Source organism: Ochlerotatus camptorhynchus, unplaced genomic scaffold, assembly GCF_037179485.1.
Source record: "Ochlerotatus camptorhynchus isolate MF236.1 unplaced genomic scaffold, CSIRO-AGI_Acam_v1.1 ptg000499l, whole genome shotgun sequence".
NCBI lineage: Eukaryota > Metazoa > Arthropoda > Insecta > Diptera > Culicidae > Ochlerotatus > Ochlerotatus camptorhynchus.
This window is the reverse complement of record NW_027040984.1, coordinates 189358-209111: the sequence shown is the minus strand read 5'-3', so window position 1 is coordinate 209111 and position 19754 is coordinate 189358. Positions and strand designations below refer to the sequence as shown.

General features: G+C 38.3%; 1 protein-coding gene across 1 annotated transcript; it reads left to right on the top strand.

Moving 5' to 3' along the window:
- The first annotated feature begins 6526 nt into the window (after window positions 1-6526).
- On the top strand, window positions 6527-16755 carry LOC135712663 (calcium and integrin-binding family member 2-like). The gene is made up of 2 exons (XM_065235606.1): window positions 6527-6977; window positions 16538-16755. The coding sequence occupies exons 1-2, from the start codon at window positions 6626-6628 to the stop codon at window positions 16753-16755; spliced, it is 570 nt and encodes a 189-aa protein (XP_065091678.1). The 5' UTR covers window positions 6527-6625.
- Window positions 16756-19754: the final 2999 nt, after the last annotated feature.

Here is a 19754-nt window from a genome sequence, read left to right as displayed (position 1 = left end):
AGGCGTAAAACGAAAAAAAAAAATCCGTAGAAACTGTACCGAATTCCGCAGATTTTGCCTACGGATCCGTATTTCCGCAAAAATTTGTAAAATCCGTAGATCTACGGAGATTTCCGTAGATCTGGCATCTCTGTCACTCACTCGCGTACGTTCATTACCATCTACCCGAGTATCTACAATACTCACGCATTCACTGTGCTACACGCACACACTGTTATGGCAGGGTCGACTTGATGCAGACATTAGTCGGTATAGATGGATTCTGCAATCATACCAAGAGTCATACACTGATTCAAATAATCAATGCAATTGTCAGGACTCTACACATAGGTATTAAACTTTTTTTTTCAAGATTACTAAATATCTGTGATTGTCGGTAGGAAAAGTGATAAATCGGTAGTTTTCCACCTTTCGTGTGTGAATCGGTAGGCATCCCGAAAATTGGTAGGACTACCGATAAATCGGAAGGTCTGGCCACCCTGCTCGTGGACAGCCTTATTGAGCTGTCAAATAGCGCAACCAATTGAGCAAATCACGACCAACAACAGAAAAGAGCACATCAGCTATTGCGAACCAAACTTTTGAAACCGTTTTCTCAAGACTTAAGGTTCACCTATGCAAACTAACACCATCTTTAGGTTGTGGAAAGTTTCCCCTATCCGATGATGCTGGTAATTTACCTTCGATTGGCGAGGAAAGAATAATCAGCGTTTTGTTTACAAAAGGTGATAGTGCCTTTTCAATTGTTGGTTTAGAATATATTGAATTAGTTCCGCTTTTTGATAGATTGAAATTCTATCCGCCAGACCACACTGAACCAATATGACATATTCCTGTTATGTGGAAGTCTAATAAATTTGCGCTATAAGATAATCCATTGAAAATGATATGATTGAAAATGTGTCAGGTAAATTCTATATGAATATCTGATACAATTACAATGCTGATAATTTGGTAACTTTTATATGATCGTCATATGATAAATGAAAATCGGTCATAATATAATAAATAACTGAAATGGATTTGAATAACATAAGTATAAGCATTACTTTTCACCACAATATAATATATGTGTCATAAATCAATCGAAGTAAAGTTTATGTGAAAATCACATGAAATTTACATCTTCTTCTGACACATATGTTTAATCGATTTCTAAAAATAAATCGAAAAATAAACATCAGGAGCTTCACAGTTGTGTTTTTTTTTTATTGTAGCTGATTTGGGATTCGATCCAGAACTGTTGAGGTGTGATGCTTTCGGTGCCTGCGCTCGATTCCACTGGGCCAATGCTGACTTCGATATTGAGCTCGTTCAATTAGCATGAAGTAAGAACAGCTCTCCCGACATGGAATGTAGTGCAACGTTATGTTCGTTTTCCTAGAGTGAAGAAAAAAACACTGACAAAGTTATGCTCCGTTTCAGTGGTGTCGTGTATTCAAATCTTTCTTATTGCTCCTGTGTGCAATAAAACAACGACTACATTATATGTGTTCATGAACGGCGCCGGTGGTGTAGTGGTAAGCGTGATTACCTCTCACCCCAGCAGGCCTGGGTTCAATACCAGTCGGCGCCATCGGGATGTTCTGAGGCATAACATCTCTGATCACGCCTTCCTTCGGATGGGAAGTAAAGCCGATGGTCCCCGGTTCATGAGTTGATGGGTCAACATCAGGGTCCAGGTGTAGGAGCTGCCTCCCTGGCTTCGGTAGCATTGGTGCTCAGCACGGAAAACAAGATCGACGGAAAAAACAAACCAAAGGAAAAATAAAAAAAAAATATGAGTTCATGGAACTGGTTCATGAAGTTCGAGTACTAATGCTGGAATCTGAATTAGCCGTGTAGAAGGCTTACAATTAGAATCTTAGCAAGGTAAATATTACAGTAGAATCTTTTTTTTTTCAATCTCAATTCATTCTTTTCCGGAACCCCTTATCTTATGGAATAATAACAAACAAAGATTATTCAATACAGTATCATTGTTGTTAGCAATTTTTAGTTCGGCTAATCATTTTAATGAGTGTACGATAACATCGTTGAAAATTGTTTCAATAATTTATAAAGAACAATCATGTAAGGTATATTTTATTGGGAGCAATATTCATCCCAGAAAACCATGCCAAAACAAATATTAGCTGTTGGATTTCTTAAAAGGCGAATCTATATGACTAAATAATGATTGAGATAGATCTTTTTACAATCTCTAAACCTCAAACATCAAAGGAAGCTATTCCCATGAGATATACATGTTTTCCTATACTGCAAAGTTAAATGACTGTTCAATAGTTTCTACACGTCTGTTTACAAACGTCAAACATCGTTAAAAGCAGCTCCAATGAAATATGCATGATTATTTTATAAGATATATCAATATTCATCAATATTCATCATGAAAACAGGTATATTTTACTGAATTTTTTCATAGTGCAAACTTATATGATTTTCCATTAGTTTCTAGATGTCTGTTCCCACCCGTTACATATCACCAGTTTTTCACCATGAAATATATCAGACAATATTCATATCCGGAGAACTTTGAGATTTGGGCGTAATTGCTTTTGTAAACAAACAAGTAAATCGCCGATTTCTCGCGAATAAAAGCTCAATCTTGCAAACAAACTATATCAAATGATGGAGGAATCACTCCTCTACCTGTTTATGGTGTTAGTTTTTCAGATTGAACTTTAATTCGTGAGAAATCGGTGACTGACCGGTTTGTTTACAAAAGCAATTACGCCCTAATCTTGAAGTTCTCCGGATATACATCTTACCTATCGCTAATCACGTTCGAAGCAAAGTTTTATCAAGTACTAAGTATGTGAAATTACGATAGAAATCATTTCATATCGCAGTCATAGTTTTTAAGTGATAATCTCCGATGGAATCTATGAATCATCACATAGAATGAATAAATCTGCTGACAATGCTATGTTATAAGATGGATCCAATAAACGGTACATGTCGATTTGTTTCAGTCTATAGTGTTAGCAGCTTTTGCAAACAAAACAAATCAGTGCCAACATTTCAAAGGAGCGTAATTGCTTTAGTAAACAATGGCTTTAGCCGTCCATTTCTCGCAAATAAAAGCCCACCCTTCCAAATTACCAATGCTAGCTGGTACAGGAAACATTTCTCTACCTGTTGGTATCATTCATTTTTATGATTGAGCTTTCAACCGCGAGAAATCGACGACTAAAACCATTGTTTACAAATGCAATCACGCCCTTTGAAATGCTGGCACTGAAATCACGTTGCCAAATCGCCTGATAATATTTACGCGTCCAATTGAATTTCGTGAACATTAACGGCAAAGAACTCACCAACACTGGGAGACCGTGAGTTCCTGCCCACCTGTCATTTCCCATCTCGCTTCACGGTTGCTTCATATTCCGCTTTGGTACGCAGCATCACCTTGGTGCCGATCCTGCTCAGCTTGAATTTAGCTGAAACGCCCAGCGATGTAAGATTGCCAATGAGCGTGCTGAGTGGCACTTTCAGCTTCAGTGGAAGAAGCTTAACTTTTGCTGCACTCGGGACAGCAGAATTTTCATGATCGACGGTAACGCCGAAATCACCGATGTCGTTGACGTTCGTCACGGTCGCACCATTGGACTGGCCCAGATTCTTCTTCCTTTTCTTCGTCCGCTTCACCTCCTCTGGTGGGGCATTCTCAACATCGGTGGGAAGAGTAGCGTACCTATTTGTGATAGGTACGCACGAGCTACCTTCACCACTGTTCTCCACTTTCTCACGGAGCTTGCTCCGGGAGTGTTGCCTTCCCATCACACGATGCGACCAGCATTACGACGTGAACAAACGCACAACTGGAACAATTCGACTGAGCGAGCGAAAACCGGACTAAACTGCTTGACTACTACTACACTACTCGAGTCTCAGACCGAACCATGAAAATGTACATCAACTGAAATCCTCGTGAATATCGACTGTTGTGACGAAAAAAAAAAAAAAACTTTTTGGCTAGCGTTTTTATTATCGCTGCTTTTCTCCTCCCTTCCTTTCATTGGTGAAATGGTGAGCGGTCAACCGATCATTGAGCTCGCTCACGTGAGCATGCGCAATATGTCGTGTGTTCGATTTGCGCTCTATCGTTGCGTCCGTGTTTGGGATTGGGGTGAGAAAGCAGTCACTCTTACCACTACATCACCGGCCCCAGCATAGAACCTTCGTTGGCAGCATGTAAAATCTTCGCCGAAATCATGCAGAACCTCATTCACCGAGAAGGCAAGGAAAATCCGTTGGAACTTCCAAGAACTCCCGCTGGCAGCATCCCAAATCACCGAAATCACGTGGACCCTCGTCCACCGAGAACGCGAGAAAACGCCGTCGATATTCCCTGGAACTTCTGTCAGCAGCATCCAATCTCTTCACTGGTATCGTGCAGAACCTCATTCGCCGACAATACGGGGAAACTCCGTCGAAAGTCCCTGGGCGCCTCCGTTGGCAGCATCTTAATTTTCGAGGGAGTTTTCACCTGTTCATGGCGTAGAGGGTTCCGGTAAATTTCAGTGGAGATTTTCGCTGCTGCCAACGGAGGTTCCAGTGAGTTTCAGCGGAGTTTTCTCGCGTTTTCGTTGGAGGATGTTCTGCACGATTCTGGTGAAGATTTCTGATGGTCGAGGAGCTTCTGAAATAATTTTCTGGAGTAAGGAATGTGGATTTGAGCGAACCCAGGCGAACAACAAAACATGATGTTACAATAAGTACACCTTAAGTGATCTCCCCCTAGGTTGAATATTCATAGAAACACCGTATGGTGCGTGCGCAACACGTACAGGGCAAATCTTGACGAAAAATCGGAAGTCTGGAGTGGAACTGCCAACCGTCAGCTCCATGGAAAGGTCGTGAGGTCCATCAGAAGCAACCCAGGTATGTCCGATAGCGATTTGAGTAAATAGTATGGTGCCACCCGTAGTACAGTGCAGTTAATTTGCTACCGCGAAGGCTAACAGGCATACAGCCCCAGTAGGCAACCAAATCGATCACTCAAGCAGCATACCGTAGCTAGAACCCGTGTTAGAAAGTTGTATGACAACCTGCTGACCAAGTGCGGTGGGTGCATACTTACGGATGATAAAACCTATGTAAAGGCCTACTTCGGACAGCTTCCAGGACCAAAATCTTACAAGGCGAAGGCTCGAGGAGGTGTCCCTGGCAGATTCATATGAGTTTTTGTGGATAAATTCACACGCAAATATATGATCTGGCAGGGAATTTGGAGCTGCGGCCAGAAGACAAAGGTTTTCGTCACTGACAAAATGATGAACTCGGGGGTTTACAAAACCGAATGTCTTCAGAAGCTAATTCTGCCCTTCATCCAGGCACATGATGATCCGGTGACAGCCGGGAAGTACATCAATGGTACAATGACAACGGCGTCCAGTTTGTTCCGAAAACCCACAATCCACCCAATTGTCCCCAGTTCAGGCCCATTAAAAACTACTGGGCAATTATGAAGAGTAAACTGAAGGTAAATGGTACAGTCATCAAAACGGCAGCTCAGATGAAAAATTGGTGGGATAAAATCTTCAAAACAGTGAACGAGACCGCTGTGTTCCTTCGAAACCGCGAAGAATAATTCATTTCGTATGCTTTTCTTAAAATCAAGACCAGCAATTGAAATGACCTCAACTCCATTTTGTAAACAAACCTTGTAAGGCCATTTTCTCGCGAACCGAAGTTCGCAAAGGCAAACCAACATAATGAACAGGTAGGGGAAATTCTCCTCTACCAGATTGTGGTTTAGGTTTGCGAATGAAGGTTTCGGTTCGCGAGAAAATGACCTTACAAGAAATGTTTACAAAATGGATTTAAGGCCATTTCAATTGGTGGTCTTGAAATATAAGGAATAGTATGCACTTGAGTGAAACCCGTTTTCAAATCCGAAATAGGCCCAAACGATGTTGTCCCATTCCTAAGTGGGCCATGCTTTATGTAGTTTATGGACAACTCCTTTCGAACTGATGCCATTGATGTTATAAAACGAATTGGAGGATGCTTCATATTTTTAACCGACACTGTTTGCACCCAATTCTCCAAACGTATTGCACGTGCAATAAGGCGCTGCTAACATATTGATCACACTACGAAAACATACTATCCTTCAAGAAAGGAGTAGGACACCCACACAGTTGACATGGTGTTACGGAACAGCAAACATCACGCATGGGAGTGTCGGGGCCGTGTCCTCCTCTGGCAAGAAGACACCATAATCGTCGTGTCAGGTTTCATGCTGACTTTAATTTCCTTCACTCGATTAAAGTGTGGGCGTGTTATCGCCGTCCTCTAGCTGGGTGGGCTACCACTTTTTTTTCCCGCGGAACCAACGATTATCACACTACACGTGATTATCGTCTGAAAAGCACGTCCCTTCCCTGTTTGGTTCTATATTTTTATAACCATTGCTCCGTTGCGTGAAACTATGTGGAATGTTGTAGAGATACATTTCTTTGATAGTGCCAACCGACGAACCAACAAGTTGAGTGGCAATTCCGCAGCACCTGATGCAACACCTCCTCTGGGAGTGTTTAGTAAATGGATTTGGTCGGGCACTGTCGACCTCAGCCGGGCAGTCGCATCCTGGCAGCGAAAGTGTAAAGTACGGATAATGGGTAACAAAGTGGTCACTTTCACCGATCAACAGTTGGAGGACTATCAGGATTGTACGTTCTTCACGCGGAAGGAGATTTTAAGAGTGCACCAGCGCTTCCGGGAGACGAGTCCGGACTTGGTTCCGCCGGTGATGACCGAGGGCCAGGCGACGTCCATTCAGGTGCCGCGGGAGAGGATCGAAAAGTCGCCGGAGTTGGTGGAAAACCCGTTCAAGACCCGGATGTGCGAGGCATTCTCTCGCGATGGAGATGGAAATTTGACCTTTGAGGATTTTCTGGACCTGCTGTCGGTGTTCAGCGAGCAGGCACCGCGGGATATTAAAGTGTTTTACGCGTTCAAAATTTACGGTACTTTGTTGGGTGGTTAGTGTTGTGATTGTTGGTTTTTTGTTTATTGTTAAAGAATTGCTTTTCAATCGACGTATGCTGAATTTCAAAATCGTTCCTGGACAATAACATTAAGATGTTCAAATCTTGTTTAGAATAAACGTTATAGTTTTACTTTCTATGGATAGGGCAATGTGAGTCAAGTTCGTCACAGGAATGATAATGTTTCGAAAATGTTGTCTAGATATGTATATAAACACGTCTAGACGACTTTTTCAAGACATTATCAATATATTATTCAAATATTATTTCAAGAATCTAATGCAGGCACGTTATGTTTGCAGCTTAAAGAATCTATGCATTATTGTTTTGTTTGTTTAATTAGTGAGACTACCCTATAAACATGTTATACCAGCTGCTTTATCTTTCATTTTCTTACTATTGTATTCCAGCTGGATTTTTTAAATTTAATTTATTGTTCTTAAAACACTTCCATAGTAGTTTAGCTCTTCAATATCTATAAAAAGAACCTGATTAATTCACCTACCTGTGGCAAGAGCCTTTGTCTTATATATCTCTGATTAATGTATGACCTTCAATATCAGTTCCCCGACGTGCGTTCAAGGCAAGCTCGGCTGTGAGGGAATGAATATGAATGGAAATTATTTACAAAATAACGCATCAAAAAAATGCAAGCAAGAATGAATTTTCACACCGACTAATATGTTTTTGCAACCCCTAATAGACAAATACAATAAACGAACGGTAACCCGGATGGCAGAACTATCCCACAAATGGTTTGGATGATACTCTGAGCTTGTCGTTAAGCTCCTTCTGATGGTTATTTTCATTACGGAACACATATTCAATCGTCAATTTGTCAAAACTCTTAGCTCTCCAATGCAAACTAACACCAACCGCTGAGCACTCGTGTTTATTTCAGTTACCGTGTGGACATAATTTGTGATTAGCCCCGGTCCATTTCAAATTGTATCATTATTTATGTAAGGCCCTTATATTTGAAATGACGTTTCATTCATCTAGTGATGGCCGATTTTCATTCGAATAATCGATTAGCGAACCTAAAAGTTACATTTACTTCTCCAGAGGATCATCACCCATCGTTTCAAACATGTGCTGCACTCTTATTGGTGGAAAAATGACAGCACATCGAACAAAAAATAGTCGATTAGTTTTGAATCGAGTAATGGGACATCTCTGATTTTGGTGTGATTGTTTTGATAAAAAAAGAGCGCAAAATTTCATCTCTACCGAGGGGGCAGCAAATCTACAAAATTACCTTGCATACGGGGGGTATTCATTGGATGAAAGGAACAGTGAAAAAGGACACATTTAGAAAGTTTTTCTTCCGACAGTTTCATCTTAGTTTTCTTCTTTGCTAACACCACCTTCAGGTATGGTAAGAGTTTCTACCAATTGAAGTAGTTATAAATACTTTCTCGATAAATGAGTTGATTTTCCTAAAACAAAGGAATAGCTCATTCAAATATTTCACAATTTTGGAATACGGGGAGTTGATAAAAATTTCGAAGAGATCAAAGTAGACCACGTTGCAAAATGACGTGTTTTTGTTTTGCTGGGTCGTTTTCTAGGGGCAAGACGGCTGTACTCAGAGTTAATATTTTCACAGCGAGCAAATTTGAGTAACTCATATTTACTCGAAAGTGATCAAAGTAGTCTCACATTCGTCACAAAATTAAAAATTAAATCAGTATAAACATACATTATCTGTCAGAGTGTCAGGGTAATCTTATCCGTATTTTTTTTTTTGTATTCTTGCATCAAATACTCATTAATCCATGTGCTCTTCTTTTCAGTATGAATTACTCTTATATGCGTGGTCTCTACCGAGGTCTCTACTATCGTGGGCAATAAAGTTGACAAATCAGGAAAAGATATTTCCGATATGATCCGGAGAAATGAACCCGTTATTTGGCGTGCTTTATTACGAATTGCCAAGAGTGTGTTCTCTCGATGGTTAATTTAGCATTCTATTAGCAGTTTTGGCATTGACTCTTATAATGATCATGTGCTGTTGCTGAGTGCTGATTAGACCTATTTTTAGTTTTAAATCTATTCAAGATTTGACCAATCACAAAAAATCGGTGAAGATTAAGAGTCTAAACCGCTTCAAATGTATGATTTAATTTCAGCATCTTATATAAATAAGTTAACATGAGTTGCGAATTCTAGTTTGAATTGTTCAGATAGAGCAGTAAATTTTTATATTTGACTAGGCAATGATCTTTCCAATAATCTCGGTTTAAACTTTGTAAAAACTGTAACTCCTCGATGATTATTACTCTCCAAAGTCGCAAGTGAAACGCGATGCAAAAGAAGAGAAAAACTACCATCAAAAACTTCAGTTTTCATTCGTGAGCAATACAGTCCTGGAATCATAAAGCGATAGTCTTTGACGTGTCAACTCCATATTCACTTGAAAATCCCATTATTATAATCGTAATGATAAGCATAAGCAATGATAAGCATACACAGATTTTGCAGGCTGCAACACGGATTTTGTGGATGGCAATCCGGTATGTAATGTTGTTAAATGATGAACGTAGATTTTCCTCGTCAAACGTCTTTGCTTGACAATCGTGGAATGCAGTCAAAACTAACAGGTTGCTATGTCACCGTGCATTGAATATTGAGCAACTCGAGCTACTCAGAGTTACTCAAAATTTTCTCCAATATTACTCATTATCAAAAGCTGTCTCACCCCTAGGTCGTTTTTAATAAAATTACTGAAGTGGTGTTGAAAAGTACATTAAGTTATAGTTAGAGGTTATCAGGGGTCGTTTGCTCCAACTTCCTGAATCTTGGCCCAATGATCACAGTAAATCATGCAAGTCCTGGAACGTTTCTTTATATATATCAGAACTCAATTTTGCTGACTTTCGAAGACTTTCCTGGAATGTTTTCCAAGCATAGGAACGGTAAATTATATTCCATTTTGGTCTTTATGGCCTATTCGGCAAAATTTTGTACAGTGAAAAACTTGACTATGGAATTATTAAAAAAATTTGATCTTCAATTAATTTAGGTTAAGCAGAGTTGTCGGACTAAGAAAAAACTTTAAGACTGTTTAACTTTAAAAAATAAATAAAAATCTGATCTTTCATAAGCTCACATTCTTTTTTTAACTAGTTAGTTTATTTACTAGGCTCAGTTGTGTGTGACTCTTTGCGGAGCCAAAAATCCTTTTAAACAGCAGTAAATCTAGGTTAGTATTGGGTATCAATTACTCGTGGCGTGTTCGAGGTTAATGGGTAACAATTTCGATTGGAATGAGCTAGGTAGGAAACAGGTTTCTGAAGCCAGTGGAAAGGAGAGGATGGTAACATCAAACTCTAACATCAGACAAACAAAGGAATACGTAGATCACCTGCATGTAGGGAAGATCATGGGTTTTAAAAACATCTCTTACTTCACGGAAGGGTTGTCTACCTTGGGCCACTAGGGCACCGACAAACCGACATGAAACTCTTACTCTTACATGAAACTTAACTCTTGATCGAGAATCCATAACGGCGGATGCAAATGTGCAGCGATCCCATCTGTCAAAACCATAGAAATTTGTTAACTAGATAAAAATAATTTGCCCGGAATAGATTAGACACGAACCAACTCATACATTTTGTATGCGTGTTCGTGGCTAGGATCAGGCATGGAAAATCATTTGCATTCATTTCGTGCATTCATTTACATTCATTTGCCTCTAACTTATTTCATCAACAGCATTCCGCAAAATGATGTATAGAGCTTTTGTAGGTTTTGTTATTAGCTTTTGTTAACAAGTCAAATCCGTATCTTTGATGAATGACAAACCAGAGCAAACATAAGCCACTGTTACTGTTTTTCAGTGAATGTATTTTACATTCACTGAAAAACAGTAACAAGTTCTGCCCGCTCATCGTGATGCATAAGAGATACAGATTTGAGTTATGACCAAAAGTTGTAGCTAATAACAAAACCTACAAAAGCTCTATACATCATTTTGCGTAATGCTGTTGATGAAAAAGTTAGAGGTAAATGAATGTAAATGAATGTACGAAATGAATGTAAATGATTTTCCATGCCTGGCTAGGATACACAATTTTCGCGAACACGGCGTCAGATGTCAGTTTTGTGCTTTGATCATAAATTTGATGATACTTTGTATGGTCGTTCATGTCGGTTTGTCGGTGTTAAAAGTACACAAATATTTAACTATTATTACGATTTAAAAAGAGCGCATAATTAGGCTATTTTCGTGCAGAATTAGGATTGCCATTCAAAGTGTTTTTATATTACTTCATACGCAAAGTTTTGCGATTTTCAGAGTTGGTTGGAAATGCTATCTAACATGAAGTTTTAGTGTGATAATTTATAAGCTAGAGAATGGTCTTAGAAGAGGGTAGGTAGATAGTTCCGTGAGAGTACGGCAGTATGAAAATTGAATAGAAGTTGAAAATGAGCGAAGGGCCAGATGACTACGTTGGTCATGACGAGAGAAGCAACACCATAGTTGGGTGAAGAAGAATTGCATTATAACACACCATCGACTGGAAATGCTTTCGGCTTTAGGCAGTGATAAAAGTCCCTAGAACTACTGAATTCCACAGCCGCAGGCAGTAATTTGAGCAATGTTCTCTGAGTTTCGAACAAAGAAAATAGCTTTCGAAATGTCACTTTTAACCTTGAGTTAAATTTAACTCGGCAAATGGTTCACAGCCTTAATGTTGCTGTTGCCGTCCAAGTTCAGTCCATAGAATGAGCTGAACGGCTAACTGATTGGTGAACCATCAATCGTACCGATTGCAGATAACATATCAAGAGCAAATTTTCATTACGTCGAATGTAACAAAGGTAAACAAAGTCGAGCTATCAGTGTCAATCGATGCTCCTGCTATTACACTATTATACTGTCCGAATATAGGATCACATCCCATTTTTAAATTTATTTACCAGTCGAATTGCTTTTTGACGTAATCACCTTCCGATCAAAATAGTTTTCGATGTTACTTAAGTCACCCGATTTCTATGTAGATGCCGTTTGCCTTAAGTAACAGCACTGAGAAACCCGTGAAAAGTGTACTTTCGTCGTTTCGCTTTCTCATTATTAAAGTGAATAAATCGAACTGTTTGTTGCTAAGATGATTTCGGTGGTCCTAAAATGATGAATGGGCTGCACGTAAGGAGACGTAATTGATAATTCTCCCGAATATCCTGGTAAATACACTTTGACTTAAGTAACAATAGGGGCCACCAAACGACGTATAATAACTTTTGACTCAAAAACCAGTATTTCTTAGCATGAAAGCTAGCGATTTGCCTTTGTATGATTAAAACCCGGCTAAATATGTTAAACATTGCTATCACTATGAGATTATATGTGTTTAATTGGAAATAGGAATAACTTTTCGGTCATCATAACAAAACTTGATTTTTCTCGGATCGGTGCCAATGTTACTTATGACATAATGAAAATTTGCTCTTGATATGTAACATAAGTCCTTGGAAAAAATCGCAAGCATGCCATTTGAAATCAAACAATTTAATTTTAAAATCTTCTTCAGGGTATTTTATTCTATTTATAAACTGTTGAAAAATGCATTTACAGTACACTCAATGGACCATTATCTTCGATTTTTCGCAGTGTGCAGCGAAATTGTTGAATCAGGGTTTGGACGGTGTCTTTGACGATTTCTTTTAAATTTTGCTTGATTCGATCAACCAATTGTTGCTCAATTTGAGCTTCCCAGCCGTTGTCGTACACCGTAGCCTTGAGTACACCCGATCGGTTGAGCCTGAGGCACGTTTGATGGATTGTCCTTTTTCGGTACAAATGGTATTTTTTGCTCAGTTCCAAAATGATGCATTTTCCATTCGCAAAAGGTTCGCGACGAAGTGCACGGCAACATTTTGGTATTTTTCGAATTGTTGCTGTGTATATTTTTTAGCACGATGACGTTTCCGATAGATTACGTTGTATTTTTTTTTATCCGATGGATTGTCATGTTTGAAACATGAAATTTTCGTGCTAACTTGCGTGTTGATTGACCGAATTTGTTTTCAGCACTTGACAACATTTTTTGGTTGTTCTGGCACTCAGTTTTGTTGGGCGACCGCATTTCTTTTTTATTTTCCCGTTCTTTGCCATCACGACAATCCTTCAAAACACGATAAATAGTTGATTTTGATATTGGCTTGTCTTTGAACACGCTTAGAATTTCACTTGTACTGAGCCGTCCAAAAAGGTTGGCGGCTTGTGCACATAAATCCAGTTTGTACGACATTTTAAATGGAAACTACTGCGCAATTTGAGTTTGACAGTAGTAGTATAGATAAACGTGACAAGTGCATTGGTTGACATATGTGTGTTTGTTCATGCCGTCAAATAAACACCTGAAAGTATTCCCAGGACTTATGTTACATCTGAACAATGGTAGGATCGTTCCGCACCGTACATTATCGCTGCAATGCTCCTTACCTATACAATTGACTCTCGGTCCGGTTCATATCATACTTAATTGGTTGATCCCCCAGAAGAAATAAGGAAAAAGAGAGTCTCATCAATTATACAATGTCTTATTATGATTGGGGGCAATTTCACTGGATAATGGCACTGACAAAAACATCCCTTTCCCCCTTACTTTGAAGCAAACGAAGAATTAAACCTGCGCCACCATGTGTTTCGGAACAATGTGCAAAGTTGATTACCCCTTGGTATTTGCTCAAAGTTGCCAGTCTTCTTGATATGATATCTTTGGTAGAAGTTAAGGGAACATTATTTTATTTCAGGGAAGCTCATTATTGATCGGGAACCTCTATATAATTTCAAGGCACTTTACAGGAAAGTTCGTGGAACTTCGCGAAAAATTAAAGAGAAGCAGCGTAGAAGTACAGCAAACTTTGTAGAAGTTTTACGAATGTCGTAGCATTTTGAGGAGCTGTTTAAAACTTCATATAAGTGTAAAGAATTTAAAAAAAAGTCCAGGGAATTTTGTATTAGATCTAAATATAGTTCAATAAACTTCTAAGAACTTCAGGGATCCTTGCTTCAATATTGGGAACTTCGTTGGAGATTGTCACAGATCTTAATTCGAAAAAGCTCCATAAACTTCTTGGGGGTCTTATGAACTTCGTTAAATTTCAACGAACTTTCCAGATGTTCAACAATATTTTTAGATGAGAGGTGCTTTTCCAGAAGTGCAAAGATGTTCAGAGATCTTCGTAGAATTAAGAGAGATTGAAAAAAAAAAATGGAATTTGTAATAAATTCAGGTAATTTCGTAAGAGTTGAGAAAATTTTGTAAACCCTAAGGGAGTTTTGTAGATGTTCAGGAAACATTGCATAAGTTACAGATTGAAAATTCAATGTTCTTTCAAGACTGTAGGTTGTTTAGGAAATACCGTAATCCGTAAAATTGATCACCGGGGAGAAATTGATCATTATGCGTTGCACTTTTAATTGTCACGTATAACATGGTCGGTGATAGATTTCAAGAGAAATCTTAAAAGTATATCATCATGAGACTTCAATGATTGCCTTTATATTTTTTCCCTAAAAAAATATATGTATTAGTAGCATACAATATCAACATCCAAACAAACGATCATATGACTGCAACGATAGATGGCATTCCCGAGCAAAGTAAAATATCAAATTGATAACAAGTTCTATTACCCGGTTATCACTGTTTGATAACTGAATATGTTATCATTATGGTTGAATTAACAGCCAACATAACAAAAATGATAACAAAAAATTGCTCGTTGGATATCACAAAAATAACTTATTTTGTTATCATTGATAATATCTTGATAACAAATTCTGTATGCCATACAAATTTATTGCATAAATTTCAAATCATGTTATCATTTTGATATCAAAGCCTTACGCTGATAACTGAAATATGATTAGGGATTAAGCACTATTTTTTATTGTCTCAATGCGAATAATATTTAAAGTTTTGAACTAACCTTGCATCGTTAATAAATAGGGGAATTTACGTATTCTCGTCAATCTAAGCAGCGTCCGAACTTCTATTAGCGATTTCTCAGCGTCACACACATACATGACAGGTTTGTTTGTTGACATTTATCTGCTGCTTGCTGTTCTACCAATTCCAATCGACAGAATTGATCAAAACGGGTTGAACATGTTTTTACAACGCTCCAAACTTCTCAGGTGAGAGTGACTATTGTCGGCAGTCTCTTTTTCTTCGGCACCCTTTCCATTTGAACTGCGTGTTAACCAGCTGTTCTATTATCGGCAACTCGAAATCAGCCGTATTTTGTAGTATGTATATTTCATTTAAAGAAAAATATGGTATAACAGGAATTCACAGTCGTAAAAATGTAATCAGATTTAAGCTGAAAAGGTAAGGAATCGGCTTAATACATTCAGCGAAGAGTTTTGATGGGAAAATACAGTGAAATAAACGTTTCAATTTCGGTTGCCGAAAATAGTCAATGGGTGCCGAAGCCATAATTTACCCTATATAGTGAATTTTTCATGATAACAACAGATAACAAAATTGATCAAGACTGATAACTAAATAAGTTATGCGATAACAACTGAAAACAAAATGATATCTGGGATAACAAAACTTGTTATCTACATGATATCGAGTTGTTATTCTACTTTGCTCGGGTTACCATTCAAGTTGCGGCGCTGGTGGTGTAGTGGTAGGCGTGATTACCTCTCACCTCAGCAAGCCTGGGTTCAATCCCAGTCGGCGCCGCCGGGATGTTCTGAGGCATAACATCTCTGATCACGGGAAGTAAAGCCGTTGTTCCCCGGTTCATGAGTTGATAGGTCGATATGTAGGGTCCAGGTGTGGGAGCTGCCTCCCTGGCGTCGGTAGCATTGGTGCTCAGCACGGAAAACAAGATCGACGGAAAACAAACCAAGGAAAAAGCTCAGTAAGGCTCCCCCAATTGTTGCTATGAAATAAATATAATCAAATTTATTGTTTCACCATTGAAATAAAATGTCATATTATTGGTCACAGAAAAAAATGTACCCAAAAACAAGCATCTTCGCGAGTTTTTATTTAACCGTAGTTTAGCAAAATATAAAATGCAACGAGCACCCCCCGATAAATTTTCTAGCTACTCCAATGTTTACGGTACATTACACAGAAACACAACCAATTGGCAAAAATACTATATTGATGGTTTAAACTAAATAGTCCCACCAATAGATTTTTGCAGAAACGAAATTCGTTTAATTTTACTATTTTTTTCTATTAAAACTTCTATGCCGTTTTTGGAGGCGAACCAGCCCAAGGCTGAAAGCCTCCTTAATAAAGCTAAATAATAATAATAATAATTCTATGCCGTTTGAGTAAGCATAGTAGTTTTGACAGAATGGTAGTAAATTTGATTATATTTATAGTCAACTATACTGAAATCATGGTAGATTTAACGGTATTAAGCTTAGTTATACTGAAAATAAGTGTTTTCTGCAAAATAGTATTCCTAACTATAATCTTTGTTTCAGTGTATATATAACATATATCCAACAAAAGCTGCAGGCTATTCCCTACTTATGGACCCTTTCATTACAGACTACGACCAGGACGGTTTCATCGGCCAATCGGACCTACTGAACGTCATCACCGCCCTCACACGGAACGAGCTGACCCTCGAGGAGCACCAGCAAATCGTGGAAAAGGTCATCGAAGAAGCGGACGTCGACGGCGACGGAAAGCTGTCGTACCTGGAATTCGAGCACGTGATTACCCGTGCGCCGGATTTCATGTCCACGTTTCACATTCGGATCTAGATCTAGGATGGTATTCGAATGTGGCTGCTGAATCCATCTGGTGTCAACGAAGCTAAGCGCAGTTGTCGGCGTTCGAAAAGGTAAAGCGAGGACAACTACCCGCTGTGTGTACGGTCGATTAAATCACAAGATTGAGTGGTATGCACTAAAAATCGCAAAAATGTACACGGCGAATAATAACAACCCAAATTTGAGCTTACTCATAAATCACAAAGTGTAGGAACACAGCAATGAGTTTTTTTTTCTTTATTAGAGAGATTTTTAGCCATAGGCTAGTTCATCTCTTCACAGCAATGAGTAAATTTGCTTCATGTTTTTTCCAGGTTTTTCCAGTAACAAATTCCCGAACATGAGAAAAATAAAGATTGTATTTACTCAGTCTGTTGGTACTACTCCTAGACTGAATAAAATTTTCGTCAATGTTTTTGAGGTTTTCCACAGAAAAACATGAGGCAAATTACTCATCGATGAGCTACTGCACTTTTGACGATTATGAGTATACTAAAATCAAATTTCAGTTGTTCTTATTGGCCGTGCAGGTAACCAATTTTCCTCGTTTTTCTTCAAAAATCTCCTCGAACATGAGGAAATCTAGGAAAATTTTACGCAGTCTATGAGTAGCCTTCGTTTTTGCGAATTTGAGTGAATGAAACTCAAATGTGAGTTGGTTTAATCGGCTATGTGAATGCGAAAGAAGGAATAATGTGGTATACGTCGCACAGTTGATGACGTTATAACAGTGATAAGTGTCGCCGTCTGTGGGAATCGGTGTGAAACAGTGAATCAGTCACAGTACGTATTGGATAGTTCTCGCGTCACTTTTCAAATAGACCAATGTAACATATTCACCATTTTGAGAAAATCAAAGTTGAAGTTCGACAGATTATTATTTTTACTGTTTAAAAACAATATATTTTGCATTACTATTTTTAATGTAGTCAACATATAATAACGTTGAAAATTCAGAAGATACGGTAAAATCACAATTTTACTTTGAATTTCATGCTACAACATAGAAAAAACCACATAGGACGTTTTGACAAGTCGAGTTGTACATCGGACATGTAACATTGGACGATTTTTCTCAATGACATAATCAATGAGTGTTACATTGGACGTTTTGTCTACATGATACTAGATTCCCTTTCACAGATTCCAGAGTATAGTACCTAACTTTAGATTGGCCCCGCCTTTGGAAAATGAGCACCAATCATGTTAGGCAGTCCGAATGGCCGAAGTAACAATCATGTACCCATCATTTCAAACTGTAAATTGGACAATTTTTGATCAATGATTATCTTAAATAAATGAAAGTAAATTTGGATGGATGTTTTTGTAGCACATACAATGATAGAAGAGCAAAAGTTTGTATTGCTTAACTCGATTTGTTTACATTTGTTACATTGGTCTATTTGAAAAGTGACGCGAGAGTTGTTTACTGGAATTGAAAATTCAAATAATTGAAGTTTGATACCATCCCGAAGTTTGTTATCGATGACAATCCTTGTAATGTAGATATTGGGGCTATTGAAAACTTGTCACTTGTCGTCATGGTGAAGTGATTCCCATTTGATTTGTACGGTAATCACGGCTCTTATTCTGAATATCACTTGCTTATTACCGTGTAGTGACACCCGTAATAAGGCCCATTATCGGTACAGCTGAAATCCGAAATAACTCACTAACGACAATAGATTTTATTCTGCTGTAATTGTGCTGTAATTGCACAATAATGCGCTATACAGCGCACTACTTCCGACACTATGTTCAACGTTCAGAGCGAGAGTAAAATCCACTGTCGCTAGTGGGTTATTTCGGTTTTTAACTGTACCGATAGTTAGTTGTATAAATTCAATTAAGACATTTTAACTTACTTAGTAACAACTCTTTTAGCAAAGGATTTTTAGGCATTGCCAGTTAACAAGTTGACTTTTCGCAGTTCATGGATTGTTATTTATCAGCAAAGAGACTTTCAGTCATTGGCTGGTTCATTAGCGTTCATATGGCTGGAAGCGATTGGTTCAGGGCCAAGTCAAGTGGATATGAATTCTACGTTCGGCGAAGATTCAACCAAATTGAATTCTAGGTCATAAATTAGCACGTTTATTTGACACATTCTACGTGACGTTACAACGATTTTTACAGGTTTTTTATACGGTTTTGCTACTGTAATTGAAATAATGAAAAGTAATCCCTAAATATGAATGCTGATTTGAAGGTGCGTTAAATTCCCTTTAAGCATTGATCAAAAGTTTCTAATTTGAGAAGCTCAAAACGTTTTGCTGAGTAGTTGTTGAGTAGCGTAGTTGAGAAATGCAAAACTTTGTAACGCCACGCAACATAGTCGCTCAACAAATCATTTTGAGCGACTTAAATCATAAACTCATATTCAATTATTTTAGGATATTTATCAGGCTTTTCAAATAGTGGGCGTTGGCCAGATTTGGATTTTTCAGATATAGTCCTAAATAGGACCTTGATTATTTAATACTAGTAACCTCTAGTCCGTGCTCTGTCACAATGTTTCATTGTGATTAATCAACACTCAAAGGGGTAAAACATCAAATTTGGGGTAAATTTGAAAGAAAGGGAACTTGAAGTGAAGAGTGCACTGCCCACTGGACGATTCTGAAGCCTGGCCAAGTGAGTAGGGTATGGGTTTATTTGATTGAACGTCATTTCCAATTTATATATTGATACATTAAAACCATTGGCATTTGGCATTTGAGATAAGACAGAGATAGGATGCGGAGGGCCCGCTTAGGTGGAGCGTAACCCATGTTATGGTTTCCATTTATTAAATAGTTCAGATAGGCTAGAAATGACAGGTTCATAGTGAGGGAATGTACCATATGGTGCCCGTTGGCTGATCAAAATCAGATTCACATCGTCAGGCTCTGCCCATGAATAAAGGGATTGACCATGATTTGTCAAGTTTTATTCTGCTTTTGCATATAATTGTAATTTTAGGTTTGATTTTAATTACAAAATAAATAGAG

Coding starts and splice junctions, on each gene's coding strand:
- LOC135712663 (XM_065235606.1), top strand. CDS start 6,626: ATGGGTAACAAAGTGGTCACTTTCACCGATCAACAGTTGGAGGACTAT. Junction 6,978..16,537: donor TTACGCGTTCAAAATTTACG/GTACTTTGTTGG, acceptor CTTTCATTACAG/ACTACGACCAGGACGGTTTC.